This window comes from Typopeltis vanoorti, chromosome 11 (genome assembly GCF_054136105.1).
Source record: "Typopeltis vanoorti isolate ZY-2024b chromosome 11, IOZ_Tvanoo_1.0, whole genome shotgun sequence".
In the NCBI taxonomy this organism is placed as follows: domain Eukaryota; kingdom Metazoa; phylum Arthropoda; class Arachnida; order Uropygi; family Thelyphonidae; genus Typopeltis; species Typopeltis vanoorti.
The window spans coordinates 134419422-134442949 of NC_143559.1; the positions used below are offsets into that span (position 1 = coordinate 134419422).

Genomic DNA, 23528 nt, shown 5'->3' on the forward strand with positions numbered 1-23528 from the left:
CACTAGGATTTTTCTTAGCTTGATTGGCTGATTTCTGCTCATACTACACTTTTGCTATCTTTACCAACCAAATCTCCTTCCTGTTGTCCTTTGAATTCTTTCACCCTTGACTTTCAGATAAATATTCAGAGGTGAAAAAATTACAGAAAATGCAAATGATATTAAGAGCCGTGGTAATGTTATTTATCATCAAATAACTTGTGCATTTTGCTTAAATTTTACTTTACTCTACTCTCAGGTTTTTACTAAGTGATAATTTCTTGTATAATATCCATAGCTCCTATAATTTTTTGTGTATTATAATGATACTGGTTGTCATCTCACATTTTCCCAAGTGATCAGTACATCAGCCTTCATGGTTGTTGCTATGGTTCTTTGTTTTTCATTCTTTGAGCTAGAAACTTATCTCTGTGACTATTAACTATGGGTGAGAAATCTTAAAAACATAATTTTCCACAGTCACATTTACATCTGATATGCATTAAATGATTATTAAATCACGATGCACACATTGTAAACATGTTTGATGCAAGTTTGTAGATTTTTTTTAAATTTTTTTATTTTTTTTTGTCCAAGCTGGCTAAATGTTATATCTTAAGTGTGAACCAAGTGCCTCATATCCATTACTAGTTTATTTATAGAATTTATAGAATTACTTGGGGATAACTACCTGTTTTGTCTTGTTTTGTCTCTAATTGGAAGGAGGGAGAAAGAGAGCAGTCATGTAATTTTAACTTGAGGCAGCAGATCATGAGAGTTTTGAATGTGGAACTATAAGGCTGGTGATTGATTGACTGATAAGGCAGTTTGAAGCAATGCCTTGGTATTGAAAAATTGCATAGTAGAAGAGAGTGCATGCGAATAGTCAAAGGATGTTGGTATATATGATTGCATTCCCTGAGTTAAGAGAATAAATTGCATTACAGTTAAAATGAGACTTTGAAGCAAGAGCTGCATAAAAGCAAATTGTTGTGGATCCAGTACCTGAAAAAAGAAAGGTGATAAACCAGGCTCACGAGTAGTTTAAAAAGCAGGCTTGGACAGATAATGCCATGGTGAGGAACACAAAATTGGAGTATGAAAGAAATCAACTGAACAGTCAAAAGGAAATCAAAGAGAATTTTTTCATTGTATAGCAATATAAAAGGAAAAATATCATGGAAGAATAACTTAGTGATAGGAAGTGTCAGATGCTTTAAAATTGAATATCCATTAGGTGTCTGAATGTTGAGCTCTTGATTGAAATGGAATAGAATTGAATGACATACCAGCAAGGGTGCTGGAAGATTGTTGTAAGAGAATTAATTAGTAGTTACTCTGTCATCATTATTTTTAACATGAGTCATAACATAATTCCTGATGAATGAAAGGAAGGCAAAAGTATCTCTGGAATGATCATTAAGGTGTTGAAGATGCTAATTAGATCCATATCCAGAGATGGGTAGCTATCACTTTGATCTATAAAGGGCAGTATAACTTTATTAAGGGTAAGTCTTGCTTTAGCAGTTTGTCCACATTTTATAATAGTTATTACTGAGTTGGATATAAGGAATGGATAATATTACAATACTTTTGAAATTGTCAAGAATGTAATAGGATTGTACACGGAAAGTTGTGTTATTATTGGACAGGAGAGTGGCAGGTATCAGCGAGGCTGGATTTATGCATAGGCTAGACAAGCTACAGCTTAAAGCTTTGCAATTCAAACTCCTCCTCAATGTAGATAACCTAAAATTTACCTAGTACAGGGGAAGGGCTCTTAATAGCTTAGGGAAAACAACAACCTTAAATCTGGCCATGGACAGAGTAATGCTTATAGATACAGGGTTTACGAGACAGAGTTGACTAGTAGGGTGCCAGTAGCTTCTAAACTTGAGATGTTGTGGTTTAACTTGTACATTAATGATATTGAGATTGGTATGGATATGTGATCAACACAAAAGTAATGTTTCTAACTTTTTTTAAATCTCAGAATGTAATTTATTTGCTGGTGTCTTTTACATGGATTTTCATTTATCAATGAAATCTCATCATTCTCTATATGCTTTTGGCCTCACTAAGTGAGATGCTATCTGCTGACTCCATAAAAGTCTTTACCTTGATGTCAGAGCTCTTCACCTTAGTTTATCAAACTTTCTGACTCAGCATCTGTGTTCACAATAGCAGTATTGTTGTGAACACATTCTCCATACACATTTTTTAGATGAGCATGAATTGTATGATGTCATTTCCATCATACTTATGAGTGTGCAAGAAAGGATTAAGACAGTCAAGGATATAGGGGGTGACATTTAGGTCTGGGGAGGGGTTAATATCAGTGAAGATACAGGGGCAAGTGTAGAGTGGTCATGTCTGAGAAGTGAAGTTAGTGGGACTTTTTATAGAAACAGAAATAAGCTAGTGTGTATGTTTAATGCATGTTGAATTCAAATGATAGAAGTATTTGAAACAAAGGGAACGAAACTGTATTATTGATAGAGTTCATTTCCCCAAGACAGACAAACCAAAAAGGCAGGAGGAGTTGTGCCAATTTAGGGTGGAGATACAAGGAGAAAATACTGACAGTGGTTTTGAAGCAGTATGGTATGAAGTGGAGGTGTGCAGGATGAAATGTTTAGTAGTGTGTTGCTATAGACCTGCAATGTAGAAGGCAGCTAATAAGAAAAGGGTGATGGTGAGGAGAGATTTCAATTATGGTAATGTAGATGAATGAAGGGATAGCATCAGGAATCAAAGAGAATGAATTTCTTGGGTTTTTAAAGGATAACCAAAATATTTGCAGTAATAAAGTTACTATATTCTTCTGAATATGTGAGTCAAATGTATCGTTTATGAGGTGAAATCCTAAGAAACATGGAATGATAATTTTGCTACATGATGAGAAGTAGTATGTAAACAGAGGCCAAACATGGATCGATCATCTTGGATTTGATTTGTCATCAGAAGATATTGTAAATGAAGTGTTGTATCTTCCTCCATTTGATGAAAGTGACCATGAAGTGATTGCTTGAGTGGTGGCCAGTCATATCAGGACTTTTGTGAGAAAGAATTATATATGGAATTATAAGGCAGGTGATTATGGCAAACTCAGGAGGCAGCTTGCAGCAATATCATGGAATGAGGAATCGTATGGGAAGGAAATCAGTGCTGAAGTGGCGAAGCATGCAATATGAAAGAAAAAGGTATTGTGAGGGTGTTACAAGATGAGTGGTGATAATCAGTTACATGAGGAGTACAAAGTACAAAGGCAACTCAACTTAGTAAGGTCAGCAAAAGTGCAGTAGGAGCAGCAGTTAGCAAATGATGCTAAAAGAAATCCTAGGGAGTTGATTGATATATGGCCAGTAAAAGGAGGAACGATTTTGGGAGGATAATGTTGGTCATTTATAATGGGAGAATGATAAACGCTGAGTTTATCATTCTCCTATCTAAACTCCTCTCACTAAACACCTCTAATATAGTAGAGGTGTTTAGTGAGCAGTTCATTAAAGTATTCCATCCTTGTGATTGTAACATAATGCAGAACTTAAAGCAACAGGAATGGGGAAGGAACCACTGATAGTAGGTGAGCAGGAGATATATAAGGAATTGAGTAAGCTTGATATCAACAAGGTCATAGGACTTGATGGTATATCACCGTGTGTCTTGAGGGAATCTTCCTGGGAGTTAACAACAGCTTTAATATATATTTTTAACATGAGTCTTAGATTAGCGCAGGTCCCAAAGGAGTAGAAAGATAGCAAAATTGTTCTGCTTTATAAAGGTGGTGATAAGACTAAGGCTTCGAATTATAGGCCAATTTGCTTGTCTGGAATTGTGGTGAAGATATTGGAGAAGCTTGTGAGGACAAGGATTCAGAACTGGGTGGACAGCAGTAGAATTCTCTTTAATGGACAGTATGGATTTGCTAAATGATGAATACGTTGGAGATATGATAGAAACTTTATATATTGTGTTTGACAAGAAATGATATTCTTGTTTTAATCTTTTACCAGAGCATAAGCAGAGAAAGTTTGCGCATGAAGTATCTTCAAGTCTAGTCCACTTGTATGTAGAGACTATTGACTTCATATCATATGCCTCAGTGTCTCATAATGCAAAAACATTATGAGCTGTGGCCCTTCAACCTTTATTTAGACCTCAATAAAGGTTGAAACTCATCTAGGTAGTTGCCCTTCTCATAATGTTTTTGCATTATGAAAAGGGCCACTACCTAGACAGCCTCTCTATATACAAGTGGATATATAGAGATTCACACAAACTTCCTTTGCTTACATTTGGGGGTAAAGGATTAAAACATGAAAATAATTTCTTGTCAAATATAATATTTTGTGATCTTTTTACAGCATATGATAGAAACAGGTGAGTTGGGGAATGGTTCTTATAGTATAGATACAAGTAAGATTTTGCACCCCCACATCAAGAGTCTCTCTCTGTGTGTGTAAGGAAGGAGAGGAATTTGCTCTCCTTTGACTTCTAGTGAAATCGTTTTAGCCCTAATTTATGATAAATTTATTAGTTAAATTTTATAACAAACTTTATCATAATATCAAATGCTCATTATACTACTGAAAAGTCCAAGTCCCAGTCAAGGCACATAACATCTTTTAAACAAAATTATTATAACAAACTTTCTTTGGTCCCAATATGTCTTCTGTAGTGAGAGTTCACTGGATAAGTAGGATAACATTATCTCAAAAAAAAAAAAAAAAACTGAAAAAAAAAAGAAGAGAATTTGCAGTTGTCTTTGATTTGGTTTTATCTTACTTATTTTAAAAATCAAAAGTTTCATTTTTCATTTCATTGCATTCATTTCTTTTATAGCTGATTCTGTGATTTTGCTGATAAAAGTTCATATAAATGTGAATCTGAATCACAGCATATTTTTCTAATTATTAATTTATATTCCAGGAAACAATTGACGAGTTGAGGGCAGAGTTAAAAGTGGCCTGTGACAAACTAGCAGATCTGCACAACAAAACCGGATCATCAGAATAGAATTTAATTCTGCAGCTCTTATGTAATGAGGAAATTCATTAAAAGGGGATGTAGTGTACTTACTCAGTAAATGAGGCATTTATCCCTCTATTAATGATATATGCTTACAATGGTCTTTTCCTTCCTGTATTATTCATTCTGTTAAATACTAACTTAGCAATGTCAGATATATGTGCTCAATAGAAATGTGTGTGTATATGTATATATATATTAAGTTATCAGTTTTATTTTTTATTAGCTAAGGAAAATATTTGTAATAGGAACTGTGAGAACTATGTTTGGTGGGGGGGGATCATAAGTTGAGCACCTGTTTTTAATGAAATAATCATCTAATTTAGCAGCATTATTATTTTTTAATGGTTAGAAAGTATAGTGGTTTTAAACAATAAAATTTACTATTTGTCTGGCATATATATCTTGGAAGTTTTTTCCCTTGATTAGACTATAAATTATATATTTAGTTTAATCCTTTATCCAAGTGTAAGCAAACAAAGTTTGCGCCTGAAGTATCTTCAGGACTGGGGAAATCGTGGCAAAGGTGGACTGAGTTCTGACCACTTTCCTTAGTATCCCATAATGCAAAGCACACTCCTTGTGGACATGTATAATGCTATGCATTATGGGAAGGGTCACTACCCAGACTGGTTTCGACCTTTATTGAGGTCTCTTCAGTGGGAGCCAGACCCACAGGTGATACCAAGGTTGAAGCAATGTAGAAGTCATATGCTAGTTGCCAAAAGGTGTCGCACCTTATTATTAAATTACCGAGGGGAAAAAATTTCCAACATATTTCTCTAATCCAGAGTAATTTAATAATAAGGTGTCACCTTTTGGCAATTGGCATATGGAAATATGACTTCTGCATTGCTTCAACCTTGGTATCACCTCTGGGTCTGGCTCCCACTGAAGAGACATCAATAAAGGTCGAAACCAGTCTGGGTAGTGACCTTTCCCTAATGCATAGCATTATACATGTCCGCAAGAAGTGTGCTTTGCATTATAGGATACTAAGGAAAGTGATGAGAACTCAGTCCACCTTTGCCATGAGTTATCCCAGTCCTGAAAATACTTCAGATGCAAACTTTGTTTGCATACACTTGGATAAAGGATTAAACTAAATATAAAATTTATTTCTATTTAAATCTCAGTTTCAGTATAAAGCATACACTAATTTATGTAAATATGTGTTTACTTAACTGAATGTAGTTAAGCAAAATAAAACCTGTAAACTTAAAATCAGCAAGTACTTATTCACTTGTCTGGAATTTAGAACTTAGCCAAAACTTCAGTTTCAGAATGAAAATTGGCAAAAGCTGTGAATTTGTTTATACTTTTTTTACTATTAATTATACTATTTTACTATTAATTATAATTATAAAAGAATAATCTTTAAAACTGGTATAAGCCGTGCATTAGATTAATTTAAATTACTGTAATTAATTCTTAACAAAATATCCTTTCTGTTAGTGTTACATGGTGATGCATTCATTTTAGAAATTTATTTTAATTTCCAATGTTTCAACTTTCATGTTAACATTATCATCTGGAGCACGCATGCACGCGCACACACACACACACACACACACACACACACACACACACATATATATATATATATGTATATATATTTATACATGTGTGTGTGCATATGTATTATTATTAGAATGCTGGTTTACTTGGTTTGTTATCATATTTATTAAATTTTAATGATAAATGCTGAGGATTTAAAATTGGAACTTTAATAGGACAGGACTAGTTTCGTCGGAAAGCTGACTTCATCAGGTGTGACAGCATAAAAAATATGTAAAATGGAAAGGCCATAAAAGAATTGCATTTCCAATATAATGGAACATGACAATTAACTGTAATAAAAGTTCAACTGGGAGATCTAGTTGAACATGTGTGTGTACGTCGTGCACGTGTATGTGTGTGTGTGAGAGAGAGAGAGAGATTCGCGTGTGCACCAATATTGAATGGCAGAACTATGCTAGTCTGGCAAACTGTAACTTAGGTTATTATTCATGTTGGAGGTGTCAAGAACTATTTCTTTCAATTCTAGTATTTGTCTCTTGAGTTCATCGTAACATTTGTGAATGTGGGTTGTTAAATTCCAGTCTATTTGATGTTGGAATGCCTTCAACATTGGTGTTTGTAGAAAACAGTATGGCTGGACAAGGCACTGGCCCGAATTCTGTTGTAAGAAACTGGTGTTCTTCTAAGCGGAGGAGGATTGATTTTTCAGTCTGACCATAATACGGTTTACCGCAATCGCAGACAATTTTGTAGACACCAGGAAACTGAAGATTAGTTGTTTCTCTTTCGGATGGCTTAAAATAGACCTGAGCTTGGGTAAAGTAGTGAAAAAGGTCTTGATATTGTATTTCTTTAAGATTTTTGCCAGTTTTGGGAGAGAGAACTAATATAAGGTAAGGAGATGTACGCTTTAATTCTAATTTTAATTTTGATTCATAAAAAAAATTATGAATACATAAATAGTAACCTAAGTTACAGTTTGCCAGACTCTCATAGTTCTACCATTCAATATTGGTGCACATGCGAATTCACGTGCACGCATGTGCGTGCCATTTCAGGTAGAACTCAGTCTCCCAGTTAAATTTTTATTACAGTTAATTGTCATGTTTTCCATTATATTGGAAATGCAATGCTTTTATGGCCTTTCCGTTTTGCATCTTTTTTATGCTGTTATACCTGACGAAGTCAGCTTTACGACAAAACTAGTCTTGTCCTATTAAAGTTCTGATTTTAAATCCTCGGTGTTTAGTCATTAAAATTTAACAAATATACACACACACAGAGAGACAAGCTATATTACATTTCACACAGTATGCCAAAGAGACAGTGATTTGATCAACGATTATTCTACTGGACTGACATCTAGTGGGGAAAAAAATTAAATAAAATAACTACATTAAAGCTATATTCTGTTTATGACAACATCAGAGAACAATTTCATAATAGTTCATAAACAGAATATAGCTTTGTAGTTATTTAATTTTTTTTTTTTTCACTAGAGGTCCACTAGAATAACCATTGATCAAATAATTGTCTCTTTGGCATACTGTGTAAAATGTAATATAGCTTCTCTCTCTGTGTGTGTGTGTGTGTGCGCGAGCGCACATGAGTGCTCCAGATGATGACCTTAATATGAAGGTCAACATCAGGAAATTAAAATAATTATTTCTAACACAGTTGTAGTTCCATAATTTGTCTGAAATTAATCTTAACAAAATGTTTTCTGTAGAGAGGTGGCATGTGTATAAAATCATTAGTGATGTGGCTCAGTTAAATATTTCTGTAAACATTTGCATACTGCTTTATTTATTCACATTTTTTTCCTCATGCAGATTTAAACAAAAACAGGCATAGTAGTGCTTGATTATAACACATTAGTGCAGAAATTTTTTAAATTCTTTTTTTTTTTAGGTGTGTATAATTTTGAATGATGAAGCTGTGAAAAGAACATTAACAAAATGATATGGGGAAAAAAAAAGTGTGTGTGTGTATGAATGTCTTTGTAAATATGTAATTTGTCTAACATGTGCTATTTATTGAATAATAAAGAGGGTTTTAGGCACCCTATGAGATGTATAAATTGTTACAGAAAAGGTAAAATTCAAAAAAAAAAAAAAAAGGATGTAGAAAGCTATTCTTTTAAAAGCATAAGAGTTATTTTCAGAGCATCATAATAAATGCTTAATTTCAAACTGCCTGTATTGGGTGCTAACACTCAGCTGCATTAGCTCTTAAATGTCATTTCATTGTCTAACCCACATTAAATTTTTTGTGTAATAATCCAGTAAAACTCCATTTATAATATTGTTTTTGCGTATGTGGTTGTTGTGTACATTCATGTTATTGTTCCATATAAATAGGTTGGTAGTAAGTAAAGTTATTTAAATCCTGCATATGTTGTTTTGGATTAAATTTAGCTCTGTATGTAAAATTCTCGCCTTCTCTAGTTCTAGGTATAAATGACTTTACCTGCTTCTGGCTGATTTTCAAAACATCCATGATTGATTATATTATGAATTTGAAACAAAGCCAGTTTTTAGTGAATCAAATGTGACAGTTTTTGACATGCTTAAACCAACTTCTGTAATTTATTGTTGTTGCTGTAAAAAATTTGTATTGAGAAAATAAGTTTTCCTTTCTGTTATAAGTGCCATGTGAAGTCTGTATTCAGCTGACTTCAAATAGAAGATTCTCATATTTTTTTTATTTGTTTTTATACGGGCTTTAACTCCATTGATTAATTATTAGACATTCCATATGTATATATGATCTTATTCCTCCATGTTTAGTTTTACTAATTCCATTTGTAGTTCCTAAATAGTGCTCTGCAGCAGTAGTATTAAAGAAGCTCCAAGTAATCTAGTTCTATTATTGGAGTAGTAGATGCCAAAAGTGTATACTCAAATAGTAATGATAGCAGTAAGAAATACTTAATAGTAATAATATTGTATTAGTAAGAATATTATAGTATAATAGCTACACTTTAAATTCTTGACATTCTAAAGCGGGTAAAGTTAATACTGACATGGAATTACAGCTTGATGCAATTTAATTTAAGATGCTGTGTGCATTAGCAAATGCATTACATAATTGTGTGAGAGGTTCTAATGGAATATTTCATGTTATATCATATAAATTAGATTGATATGCAAGCTAATTCAGAACTGTCGACTGGTACCATATGCACCACTCGACAGTTCTGAATTATTGTCTTTTGTTTTGTTTTCTTTAAATAGAAAATGGTTAGTCAGACCTCTTGAAATGTTGGAGAAAGTCTGGACTTTAATATCATCACACAAATATTGGATTATTAATATTTTACAATAGAAAATTGTGTTACCATTGGGAAAATGCTGAATCATTCAAGTTTTCTTAGATTATGATGTTTTTGTTTATTCAGCAATTAGTGAATAAGTCTACATGTTGAGTTTCTGTCTTAATATTAGACAAGTAATTAAAACTGTATTCAGTTATACATTTTAAAACATCTAAGAGTAAAATCTATTGAACTAGCTTACAAATTCTAACTTAATGTAAGTATACATTTGACAAAACTGTAATGTAGCAGCAAGTATGCAAAATTATTTCTTAAGATATGTGTAGGAATATGACACATGTACAAGGCTTAGATGACTGATGCAATCTGTGCTGTGTCATCTGCAAATATTGATAAACTCAGTTTATTTCTATAGGTTTAGTCTAAAACCACTTAACTCTTGCTGCAGTCATTCAACTTCTTTAAATCATGGACACATCGAACTGATACTTTCATATGATCAATTATTTCTCCTACAATTTTCATATAAATGTTAATCCTCTCACATGTATGACCAAATTACTTTTCCATTTGTATTAGAAATATGTATGAAAGTGTCTAAATAAAATTTAAATTGAGTTTTATATTAATTGAAAGACTACTACTCAGTTGACTTCCACCTTAGAAACTAGATTGAATTTTTCTTCAAAAAATTAGAAATTTTTAGTGATTATTTTTGAACACTTTTTAGTCTAGTAAATGATGTCTCTAACTGACATGATATCTCCATTGTCTTCTACAGTTTTCTCTACAAAACATTGATGTTGCTCCATGACATTTTAAGAAATAAGCAATCATGATATTGTTACTATTTAATATTTATTTGTTAATATTATTTTATTAATTTTTAATTATTAATATTAGTATCTATGATTTTAAAATAAGCTAGTGAAATCTGACATGTAAATAAACTTTTTAATAAAGGAACCTAATATGGTATTATGAAAATTATAATGGTCATGATATGAACAAGGTTTCTTGTAGCAGGAAAATGTTTAGTATCAAACGGAAGTATAAAACATGAATCTTAACTAATAACTTTCATTCTTGGTGAGAAATGTATGGTAATAAAGCTTGTAATAATACTGTAAGTTTTATGTTTGGAATTTTCAACTTCTTCAATTCGTGTGTGTATATATATATATAAGTTAAACTTGTAACATTTTGAAATCTTTTAACTCAAAAAAACTGAGCATTAGCTCTTTGACCTGAAGTTTTCTGTCGGTGCTGGCATTCGTCTAAAGCAGTGGTTCTCAACTGGTGTTCCGCGGAAGGTGAATAGGTGTTCCACGAGAAGTTCTGGAATTTATCATTTTTCAATTAATTTGTCAGCACAAATTAATTTAATGATGGTTTAATTGATGTTAATTAATTATTAATCAATAATTATCAATTGATTAATAATAAAAAATCAGCTAAATTGCCAATTAATTATTAATTTATACATTACAAAATAACCAAGGTGTTCCGTGAAAATTTCAGGATTTGTGAAGTGTTCTGTAGTCGAAAAAAGTTTGAGAAACACTGGTCTAAAGGAAAGTGATGGACAGCAAAATAGTCACAGTTTCCATTTGGATATTCCTTTGAACCCAACTCTGTATTTCTTCCTCTTCTTTTCTAAGTTGAAAAATTTTATAGTTAAGAGCTTGAATAATACAACATACATTACAAATAAAGATGTTTCTGCTTGGAGAATGTACATAAATATATAAAACTGAAAAAAAAAAAAAAAAGACAAAAATAAAAAAGTGAATAACAATGCTAATCCTTCCTACATGTTTAATATCTTAAAATTTAGGCTACTCAAGTTTGTGACTAATGTCAACATGAAGCTCTGTGAGGTCATGCAAAATATATTTGTGAGAACTATGTAGATAATTCCTGTCTAATCTTTCTTATAAAGCATCAAAAATATGAAAAGCTTTTAGATCTTAGAGGCAAGTGCATGCATCGCTGACAAGCTGACTTTGATTGTGGATATCCTATGAGAAATTTATTTTGAATCAGTTCTTTATTTTTTTCTTGAATAGGTTGTTAATACCATGAACAAAAGTACTTTGTTCTAAATCATGAAATTGGTTTAGTATAATATCCTGAGTCACTAGAATTCATAATATAAGTTGACTAAGAAATATTGAAATGGTGCAGTATGAATATTTTTGATGAAATTAATGTATGAGAAAGTTATGGATTTGAATTTAGTAAATTTGGAATTTGTCCTATCTTACTGATGTAAAATATAAAGTATCGAGATTTCATGTTTAATGTTGTAATAATATTACAACATTATTACTGTGTAACTCAGTGGAAGTGGTGCTTGTACCTTCTGATAGACTTAAGTTCAAGTCTAGTTGTTGACTGGAGGATGTTATTCTAAGCCTTTCTTCGACCACTTCTCGAGTTAGTTGATCTCTGGCACGGGAAAGTAGGTTTTTTTCTCTCCTGGAAACTTGGGTTTTTCATTCCATAAACTGAAGAATATCGACCATAGAACCACACCATTTCACACAAAAACCTATTCTGCAGGGGCGAATTCTCCATGCTTGCTGGGCAAGCTCATTAATTGGAAAAAAGTAATATTTATTTGTTAATAAATGCATGCATTTATAAACATTCCATTTAGGCTTTTATTTTCTTAGAAGACGTCTTAAGCTTGTGCGGCAATAATTGAGCTTTGCATTGTGTATCAAAGGCTGATGCTTGTTCGTCTAGTCAAAGCTATGTTGGCTTGCGCGGTTGTAGGAGCTTCCAGGTCCTTGCTGCAGCACTGTGATTTAATGCGTGTGCATAGCCATTTCTGCTCCCTTCACGTTGTCTTAATACAAGGCCACATGCAGTCAAAGTAGCTCTAGTCAGTGAGCTTAGCCAACCTTTACAAGTGTGTGTTGCTTGAAAAAATTAAGTTACAACCAACTTTTTATGACTGTGTTATTGACCAGTTCATAAAGAAGAACCATAGGGTACAATTTGTATTCAGGTAGCTAAATTGAAAAAGATAAATATCATTTGTAAAATAAATGTTGTATTTGTATGATTAAATGTATATAAATTTCTAAATATATAGTTTTAAATGGTCAGTAATTCATTATTTTGCTAATCAGACTTCAATCACGCCTCTCACTCCCTGAATGATAACAAGAGCAAGCATGAATTTCAAGACCAGAATTCGTCCCTGCTATTCTGTTAGGGTTAGGTAATGGCAGCACCACTTGTTTGCCCATCTTTTCATCACTTTCTGCTTATAATTAGTGATGATCTTGGGCCACCTATCTCTGATTGAACTGTCCATTCAATATCCAAATACTAGACAGGGTTAAAAGGCCTCGCCTACTCCCAATAAGAGAATAAAAGGAGATAGGTGATTGTTATGTGACTGTCCAAGTTACCCCTTTTGTGTAGATGATCTTGTAATATGCTATTTTTAATCACTGGCTAGCTGGGATAGTCAGCAACATATTTTATGGATTATGATCATGTACATATTCATGGGCCTACAGTTTGTGTTTCAAGTTATGTCTAGAAGGTGTGGAAAAATGTTGCTTTTTCCTGAGAAAACTAACAAAAGTTCCTCTTTTCTTAAAGTGGATTTGAACTTGTAGTTGTCTAATTGCTAACAAATTTTCACCAATATAAAGCATCTTGTAGACTTTCTTTTTTTTTTTTTTTTAAAACATAAATATCTAAACTGTTAGCTCGTCCAGAGGTAGTGCACCTGACCTATGTTTTACAGGTGGGGCACACTATTATTACTATGTAATAAGGACTCTAAAAGGACTATTTATACATAAAATTTTTCTTCTTTATAAACATAATTTTTTTATATTTAAGTAACAGTAGCAATTTACAAAATTGTTGTCATCTAAATTACATTGAATTGTCAATGTCAAGTGCACAGCTAAAATTTTTACTAACTAGTATATATTATACTATTAAAATATACTAATGCTGTGCAAGAGATTGCATATTAAACTAGAAATTACAGTATAATCTGATTGGAAAAAGTTCATGGCTGTTACAAAAATATCTAAATAAGCTTTGTAATATTTGCATAAACATGCCGAGGATATATAATGTAACAGTACTTAATATTTATAAATCCCTTTGTAACAGTTGTTTCGCTCCAATTTTTAAAAAAAAGTATGTAAGTAAATTCCCATTAATTTATATGGAATCTTCCTCTTATGTGCCAAAAATAAAGTTTTTCAATATCTGAGAGATCTGTCCAGAGAAGGAAATAAACTTAAAACATGAATATGCATTTCAGAATGTTATTAATTTCATTTGTGGTGATATCTATCTTTGAAATTGCTTTTCTCATAAAATCAGTATAGTCTGGTGTGTGAGAGAACAGTATTTCATGATAAATATAGTAGGTTTTACCACTCGGGTTGGTGGTGTTGTGCACAAACTGAGTACTTTCCAGGCCAGTCTAATTTAATAAGAGATTATGACAAACTCTGAAACTGCTCTTTTTAATTGGATCAAACAGGAATGGCACACTTGCATTTTAATATCAGTGTATTCCTTTGCTTGTGCTGATGTGAATTTTATGAAGAATTGGTGTATTTGCATAAAGTATACCCTAAGCACAGTAAAAGTGCTTTTTTATTCACAGTTCATGGCATATTTACTTTTAGATAGTAAACCCAGTTTTGACATTACACAATTTTTTTTTTAGTTATTATTAATAAGATTATTGCTAAATAACTTATTTTAAACAAATGAAAAGTGTTTAATCAGTTGTCTTTCTTTCTTGTGTACAATAAAAGTATTTTTAATTTTAATATAAGCTTGTCACAGTTAAATTTCTTTTTCGTGTAGTTTTTGATTATTTTTTTTTATAATTTGTTTCTGTAATTAAAAAGTACTTTGAAAGTATCCATTCCATTGTACAAATCTCTTGGTGCTGTGCCATTTGGTGTATATATATATTTCAAATTATGTGAATAAATCATAGTTAAATTCATTTTTTGATTATCTCTGAGAAATTTATATTATAATGACTTTATTAAGGACATTACTTTTCTAACATACATCATTAGAACTATCAGTATGCTAGGAATAGCTTGCAAGAAGAGTATATTTATTGTATTAATGGGCCTGTCGTACATTAAAATTCATATGTAACATTTTTTCCAGAGGGATATAATATTCAAATTTTTAAATCTACTTTTGTGGTAACAGCAATCAATATATGTTTGATATTGTTTCATTCTAATTTCTAAGATATTAGATACATTTGACTGAATTTATATTAAATATTCCTCTTGCACTGTTCAATCCATTCAGGTTTTTCTTATGCACTATGCAAAAAAGGATACTGAATAGACAAAACTATTATGTTCCAGCATTTTATTCATTTCATTTGTGATGTCATTATTCCCAACTGTTTAATTCATGTACTAGACTATGAGTATAGTTCATTGCTTGAATAAAATGTTTCTCATGGTGTATGTAATAATTTTTACAATGCAGCCAACTCCAAAACTTTTCTTTTTAACTAGATCACACTGCAATAGAATAAATGAGCTGTAATATTGAAGCTGTTTGCAGAACAGAGAAGTGAAAGAGTGATTGTTGTGATAGGAACATCATCAAATTCCTGATAAATATATACACCCTAGGGGGGGGGTGCAGGATATGATAATACTACATGAAAAATTTACATCATTGCTAACTTCCTATCTACAATTTTCCTCCAAATCAGTATGTTAAATGTCAAGACTCCAATATTATCAGATCTTATATTTCTATCTTCTAAGGCACTTTTTACTGTATCAATCCACCTATATCTTGGTCTTCCTGTGGGTCTTTTTCCTGACAACCTGGCAGAGAACACTTGTTTTGCTAATATTTCCTCTCCCATTCTGCTTAAGTGACCATACCACCTGAGATTAGCTCTGCTAATGCATTCCTGGATGCTGACAATATCAAGTTCTTTCCTAATATCCTAGTTTTTTATATGATATTGCCATTGATGCCATCTTCATGTCCCTAATCTTTCTCAGGACTTTCATATCTGTGATCACTAGTCTTTGGTCAAGTGTTTTACTTCTAACCCAGCTCTCAGATCCATAAGTTAAAATATGTTTAAACAAATGATTTAAGAGAAGAAATATGCAATGAGAAAGGATATGAAAGAGTTGTTGAAAACAGCCAAAATGAAGAGTTAGGAAGTAAAGATTGTGAGTCTGCATCTGTATGAATACAATTGAATCTATTGAATAGATTCAATAGGAGAGAGTTGAGAAGAAGGGCCATGATTGCTAATTAAGAGTTGGGCAGGAGATTATTCTTACATATGTGTGATGGACTATATTTGAAGGGTCTTAGAATTAGATGATTGGAGAAACGTTTGGTGAGAGCTTGGAAGTAAAAAATCAGGGAAAGTAGAGATTAGGGGGTTGATTGCATGTTAGACACATGCAATCAGGCACGTGTCTAACCATCCCTGGGTTAAATGAGTGTGTCTACAGAAATGATTAGTAATTATGTAGGTTTCAGATTTGATTGGGTTGATAATGATATTGCACAAGGGAATGTTGAAATTCACGTACAGGAATGCCAGAAGTATCAGAAATAAGAAAGGAATTTTTGGCATTAGTCAGCTTGACTTCTCCAAAAATTATAGGCATCAGTGAAGACCTGGTTGACAAAAGGCATAGTTACTGGGATAGAATGTAAAGGTTATTGTATTTTCAGAGCGGATAGAGGGAATAACACAGGAGATGGGCTATTGCTGATGGTAACTAAAGAACTACAACCAAAAAAATTAAAGAGGATTTTAGATCTGGGAGGAGAGGGCTATTGGCTCTATCTCACATTAGATAGAGCCAATAGACAAACTATTGTTGATTGCTGCTGGTATAGACTAGGGCGATCCACGGTAAGATGTAAATACCATGTATCATCAGATTAGCACAGTGAGTGCAGGCTATGATGACATGGATTGCATGGAGAAAAGGGGGCATTACAAGATCGACATGGAATTTATGCACTTGCTGAGGATTAATTACCTGAAAGAACATGTTATGGAGAGGACCAGGGTTTTAAGAATGCTTGATCTGCTAATACCATTAGAAGATATATAACCATATCCGAGGTAGACACTCTCCAATCAGGGGGAGTGATCATGCGGTCTTGTTCTGGGAAGTTGCTAAACATTTTGACTATAAAGAAAGGGTTTATGTTGAACTTCGTCCAGACAATTCATTGCAGAGAAAATTCACGTGAAAATTGATTGTGGAGACTTTTCGGTGCAGAAAATTCATGTGGAAAATTAGTTGCAAGAAAATATATTGCAGAAAAATTTGAGAATTTGAAATCTATCATGTCATTCCCATATACAGTATATGAAAAAAAAATGTATTATTTTGATTATATTTAGTGTTCTGAAATTTTTTATTCCAGATAGTTTTAATATTTTTTCTTACTACAGGCTCTGTAAATGGAATATTAATTTTTACAAAACTGGGATTGTGGTTAGGGAGAAAGAGCACCATATTTAGGCATAATAGTTATTTCCAACTAATATTTATGTTAATGAATATAAATTATTCCTATTAATTATTCTCTTTATAGTTATTATAAGCTGCCTTTTATTCCCTTATAGGGAGTAGGTGAGACCTTTAAACTCTGTCTAGCGTTTGGAGACTGAGTGGGCAGTTCAATCTCCACCGGTAGCCAAACAGATAGCTGGCCCTTGTCTATCACTAATTATAGGCCACGGCCGATGACCAGACCGGCAAACAAGTGCTGCATCTCTTAGTACCTAACCCTATGTTAGTGTCTGAAATAATATGTTCTCAGGTCGATTTTCTTGAGTTTATGGGACGAAAAACTCGTTTCTGGGAGGGAAAAAACCTGTTTGCCATGCCAGATAATTTGAGAACCGGTCAAAGATAGGCTTAGAAAAAGTATCCTCAATGATGAAGGTTTATTTTCTTGATCCTGAGAATTAGTAATAATATTTTTGGTTTACAGATCAAGTGTTGATCAATTTTATTGATCAACACTTGATAATTCAAAAACTATATTCAATATATATTTTTTATATATTGAATATCTTCTTGTTCTTTTTGTGGTGATTCAGAGAAAAGGACTTTATTGACTATTGCAATTCTGTTTGTAAGTGGCATCTCCTACCAGCTCGCCAGCCTCCTCGAACAACACAAAATAAGAGTAACATTTAAACCAATAGAATCTATTCGTAAGCTACTAAGATCTCCAAAAGACAACCACCCTTTCTATAAATATGCTGGAGTTTATAGTATTCCATGCTCGTGTGGTTGTAGTTACATCGGACACTTCGAGAAGCTTTGAAATCAGGCAAAAAGAGCACAGTGGCTATGTCAAAAACAACAGACAGGACATTTCTGGCCTATCGTCTCATTTCTCTACAACTAACCAAGCATCCACAGTCGCCTGTTCTACTGTCAACCTTAACAGAAATCAAGGCCTAATACTCCCAGAGATATGAACACTCTAATCCAGTATTTAAAAACAAAAGAAATGAACTTTAATACAAACTACAGAAAGTTCCTTAGCAACAGCTAGCTAATCTTGTACACGCGATACATGTTTCACGCACGTTCGATACTATTTTATTTGTAATTATTCTAGTCAGTTTTTTACAGTTATTATTGTCAGTTTTATAGTTACACATAATTTTGAGATTGTTTCAGCCTATATGTAAGTGCCCTGAAGAGGCAAACAGTTAAAGTTCGGCGAAACTAGTTGGTTAAGTTAATAAAATTGATCACTTGATCTATAAACTAAAAATATTATTACTAAAGTATCCTCAAGTTGGCAACTAGACTTGAGCTATAACTTATCTTCGGACGGCCTAGCACAGAGGATTCAAGTACCACTTCCACTGAGCTACAGAGGCCTACTAGAATAGTTATTAGGGAGAATAAAATATTTAAGAATATTTATTCTAAGCGTTCAACTATTTTTTCTGTTCCACACATTTAGCACCCATTCATGTGACTTGATATACTTTTTTGTCTGAACTAATTCAGAAGGTGAGGTGTTTCGTTATGTAATACACGTGTATTTTAAAAATCACTGCATTTTTCCTGCATTGTAAAGGCATCTTGTATGCTGCTATTGTTTGCAGAGCAAGTTTAATATCATAGGTGCCCTGCTGAGTAATTATGTTGAAGAAAATGATAAAATTACATAATCCTATCAGCATAAGCTAAATTGCCATCTGCAGCTGCATTACTAATCTTTACATTTTCCTCCAATACTAGTATTTTATGACACAGAAATTTTATATTTAGTCTTCTTTACTCAAAAAAAAAAAAAAAATCTGTATTATATTATATATATATATATATTAGTTATCTTGCGAACCCTTCAAAAATAAACTGTAATGCGAAATATGACAACAACCGATTAGATATCGTGCCCTCTCCCACCAATGAGCTGTGGATTCGAAACTAGCAATGGGCATGAACATTTGTAATTGTTTTTAGATAGATAAGAAATGAATTTCATCTAATGTAAGACCACAGCACTGCTTATTGGAGGCCTGAAGTAGCTTGAGTAGTTTCCGTACTTAAGTACCGAAACTACTTTTTGAGTATCTTAAGGTGATCAGTATTTGAAATTCGGAGGACACATTGCAATAGTTGACAAATGAGCTCAATGTTGAAGAACGCATTGATAAGTGAAGGTAGGGAGGTTATTATCTCTCTTTATAAGCCTATGATTCAGCCACATGTTGACTACTGTGCACGGATTTAGTGACAGGTCTGGAATGTTTCCAAAAAAAAAAATCATCTAACGCATTTTTATTCCCGTATACGGGAGTAGGCGAGGCCATTTAGCCCCATCTAACTTTTGGAGACTGAGTGGGCAGTTCAATCTCCACTGGTACCCAATCAGAGATAGATGGCCCAAGACTATCACTAATTAAGCGGTATGCAGTGAAGAGAGACGGCTCAAATGTGCCGCCATCTCGTGGTCCCCTAACCCTAACACAATATATTTAATGTCTGAAATAATGTGGGTTCTACGGTCGATTTTCTTGAGTTTATAGGACGAAAAACCCGAGTTTCCGGGAGGAAAAACCCGCTTGCTCGTGCCAGATATCGACTAACTCGGGAACCGGTCGAAAAAAGGCTTAGAAAAATTTCCTCTAGTCGCTGACTAGACTGGAAACGAAGTCTTCCTTCGTGCGGCCAAGCGCCATGGTATGCGAACGCCACATCACTGAGCTACACATGCTCCTGGAATGTTTCCTATGAAGATAAATTGAATATGTGTTGGTTGCAGAATTTAGGTGGGAGAGAGGAGAGTGGATATGATAGAAACTTATCAGTTACTAAAGGGATTTTCTATAAGATTAACAAAATAAATTTTTCAATAGATGGGAGTAGGGGAAAGAGAAGGGGTAACAAGGAAGTTCAAAGAGTGTGATGTGAAGGTGTGTATGGAGCAGATTCCTTAATTGGAGAGTGGTTGAGTGAATAGATTTCCAGAGGTGGTTCTGAGCACCTTAACAGTAAATTTTTAGCTGTATGATAGATATTATGTTAATGCATAGTCTATCTCCCATGATGAGTCTTGATTCCATGGAGTTTTGTATGTTCCATCAACTCGTTTTCAACTCCTGGTGATTCTATGAACATACATTCTTCATTCAGAGCTGTTCCTGGCCATATCTTTCAGAATTTACAAGTGCATTCCAGTTGTTTCGTTAACTTCATCCACCCATCTAATTCTTGGTCTTCCTCTTCTCTTGCTTCTATCAACTTCAGCAAGCATCATCTTCTCCAGACTCATTTGCTCACATAATATGGCCGAAGTATGACAATTTTTGCTTGATGATCATAACTTCGTGGGAGCAATCTGGCTTTATTCTGTCTATCACTGATTTATTGCTCTGCAGTCCATAATATTCTTAGTGTTAAAAAAAACCCATAATTCAAATGCAGCTATCTTCCTTCTTTCACTCTTTCTCAGGGCCCAACTTTCACATCCATACAGTACCACAGGGAATACCATTGCTTTCACGATTCTGATTTTTGTTAAGAGGCTAATATCGTTATCTTTAAAGATCTTCCATGGAGTACTCATATAAAAATGATTGAGGTGATGGCAAAGCAATACGTTTTTTTATCACCTTTTTTTGGAATGGGTTGGATATATGCTTTCTTCCATGTTAACCGAGTATATGCGATTGAAGAGATGGAGTATAGGTGTTAGCTCTCGAGCACAACGTTTTAGTACGCTAGGAGATATGCTATTGGTACTAGAAGAGATTGTAGCGGTCAAGTTAAAAGTACTCATCTGATGTCATATTTTTTCAAAAGACCACAGGAGACACAGAGTTCAGTTGCTGGCATGAAATAAGGCTATTTGCTTCATCTATGCAGAAGTTAGAGTAAAAGAATGATTATTATTGTTATTAAGAGAGACCTCTAGGAAGTCAAGAACTTATCGCAGTAGGTTACATGCACCAGCTATCATATTCTTGAATTCATTCACGCTGTTTGCCATTACAACGTGCAATGGCAATTTATTTCAATCAACCACTACCCTACGAGAGAAAAATCTAGTCCTCTCCCCTTTTAGTGGTATTCATTCTCAGCTTCATAGGATGCCTTCTTGTCCTTTCCTCATCTTCCATAAAATGAAAAATTCCATCAACTGAAATCCTGTCACCCATTCAGAAATTTGTACGTCTGAGTGATATCCCTCCACTTTCTCCTGTTTGCTAATATCTGCAGTCTATAAATTCTCAATCTGTCTTCATAAGCAGTATTTCACCATCCTGATATCATTTTGAAACACCACTTTGGATTCTCTCCACTGTATCAAAATTACAACAGAATCCAGGAGACCAGTCCTGCACAGAATAGTCCAAATGAGATCTTATCAAGGTTTTGTAAAGAAGCAAAATGACATTCTCATCTTTCATAAGGCATATTCTCGTAATTGAACCACATTTTGTTTATTAAGCTAAAAGCACAATAAAGAAATAAAACTCGACAAGTTTCGTAAGTCGTTTGACTTACATCTTCAGGGGTAAAAGGTAACTGAAAATTAAAACAACAAAAGAGAGAAATTAATAGGTCATACTATACAGTTGAAGCCACCTGACTGTTTATAAAATTAAAAATTCAGAATGCAGATTCAAAGCAGTGCTAAATTTAAACACTGCTGGATGATGCCATGTTCTGTTGTTCACGATCATGATGTCCGAGGTCTGACTAGGGTATATTTTTTATCAAAGCTGACGAAACTTGGTTGAATTAAGCTTTGGTTTTTATTGCATTGTGTTGGAATTCTAAGCACGTTTGCAGCTTCTTTAAATTTCCTTATGTAACAGTTTTTTTTTCTATATAAGACATGTTTGTTTTCTGCCAGAGTACATTGTGGCCGATGGAAGTGATATGGAAAGCTAGACCTGATTTGTGTTGTCTTCTGTTTTGTACATACTTTTGTTGTTCGTTCATGCATATTTCCCCAGATCTTCCTGTCTGACCTACGTAGCAGATGCCTCAAGAACAATAAATTTTTACAAACACCTTGTTTTTTTACAGGATGATGTGGAGGTTTCGGGGGATATAGAAATCTTGAAATTTTTTCCAGTGGCAGAAAGGCTACTTTTATGTTATGTTTGTTTAGTAATTTAGTCATCTTGTCTGTAATATTCTTGATATATGGAAGCATGATGACGTTTTTGAAATCTTGTTTCTGTGGAATGCTTGTAGGAGGTGTGTGTGTGTGGAGGATTTTTTTTTGATAGTCTTGGGGTCATAACCATTTTTTTTTTGAGGATCTGTGTTAAATATTCCAATTCTTCATTTCTCTGTTTTTCTGTGCTGGAAATATAAGCTCTGTCCCTCATGGGTTTTATTAGACCTATTTTTTGCGAAGGGTGATGGTGTGAGGCAGCATTAAGAAATCTTCCTGTGTTGGTTTTCTATATATTGAGAAAGAAAGTTTATTATCTTTTTCACGGACTTCTAATAGGATGTCAAGAAAAGGAAGTTTTCTAAATTCTTCTTGTTCTAAAGTAAATTTTATATTCTTATGTAGATTATTCAGGTAATTTTTGAAAGCAGTGAGTTCATCTGTTGTTCCTGGCCAAATGGTGAAAATATTATCTACATAGCGTAGCCAGATTTTTGGTTTTTTATGATAATTAATTAAAGCATTATTTTCAAAATTTTCCATAAATAGGTTAGCTAAAGCTGGAAAGAGGAAGAGCCCATAGCCAATCCTTTTTGTTCCCAAACTTTGTCTTGATACATGAAAAAATGTTATTTATACAATGTCTATAAAGATCTACAATGTCCGGAGGAAAGAGGTCTTCAAGGGGATTCACAGTTTCGTTTCTTGGAACATTTGTAAATAGGCTGATAACGTCCAAACTTGATGAGATGTCTTAAGGTCCAATGTAAATATGAAATATCGTTATAATCAAAGCAAACAAAGGGAATGCAACAGTAGTTTTGAACTCTGAGGATTATAACAATAAAATGAAAACTCTTCTTGAAGATTCTAATACCTATAGACCTTTAGACAGAGATCCCACTAGGCGTGCTCAAATAAAACCAATGATCTAATTAAAAAGATGCCCAATTGGACTAAAGAACTTAAAAGAACTCTACAATCAACCCCCCCCCCCACATTAGTTCCAAGAATTTATGGTGTACCAAAA

At 33.4% G+C, this 23528-nt stretch overlaps 1 protein-coding gene across 1 annotated transcript in view; it reads left to right on the plus strand.

Annotated features, from left to right (window-relative positions):
- Positions 1-5514, plus strand: part of LOC150102073 (SKA complex subunit 2-like) — a 59194-nt gene extending 53680 nt beyond the window's left edge. Inside the window, exon 4 of the mRNA XM_090400894.1 lies at positions 4912-5514. Coding sequence (XP_090257020.1) covers positions 4912-4998 — 87 coding nt within the window. The 3' untranslated portion in view covers positions 4999-5514. The remainder of the gene's footprint in view (positions 1-4911) is intronic.
- The last annotated feature ends 18014 nt before the right edge of the window (positions 5515-23528 follow it).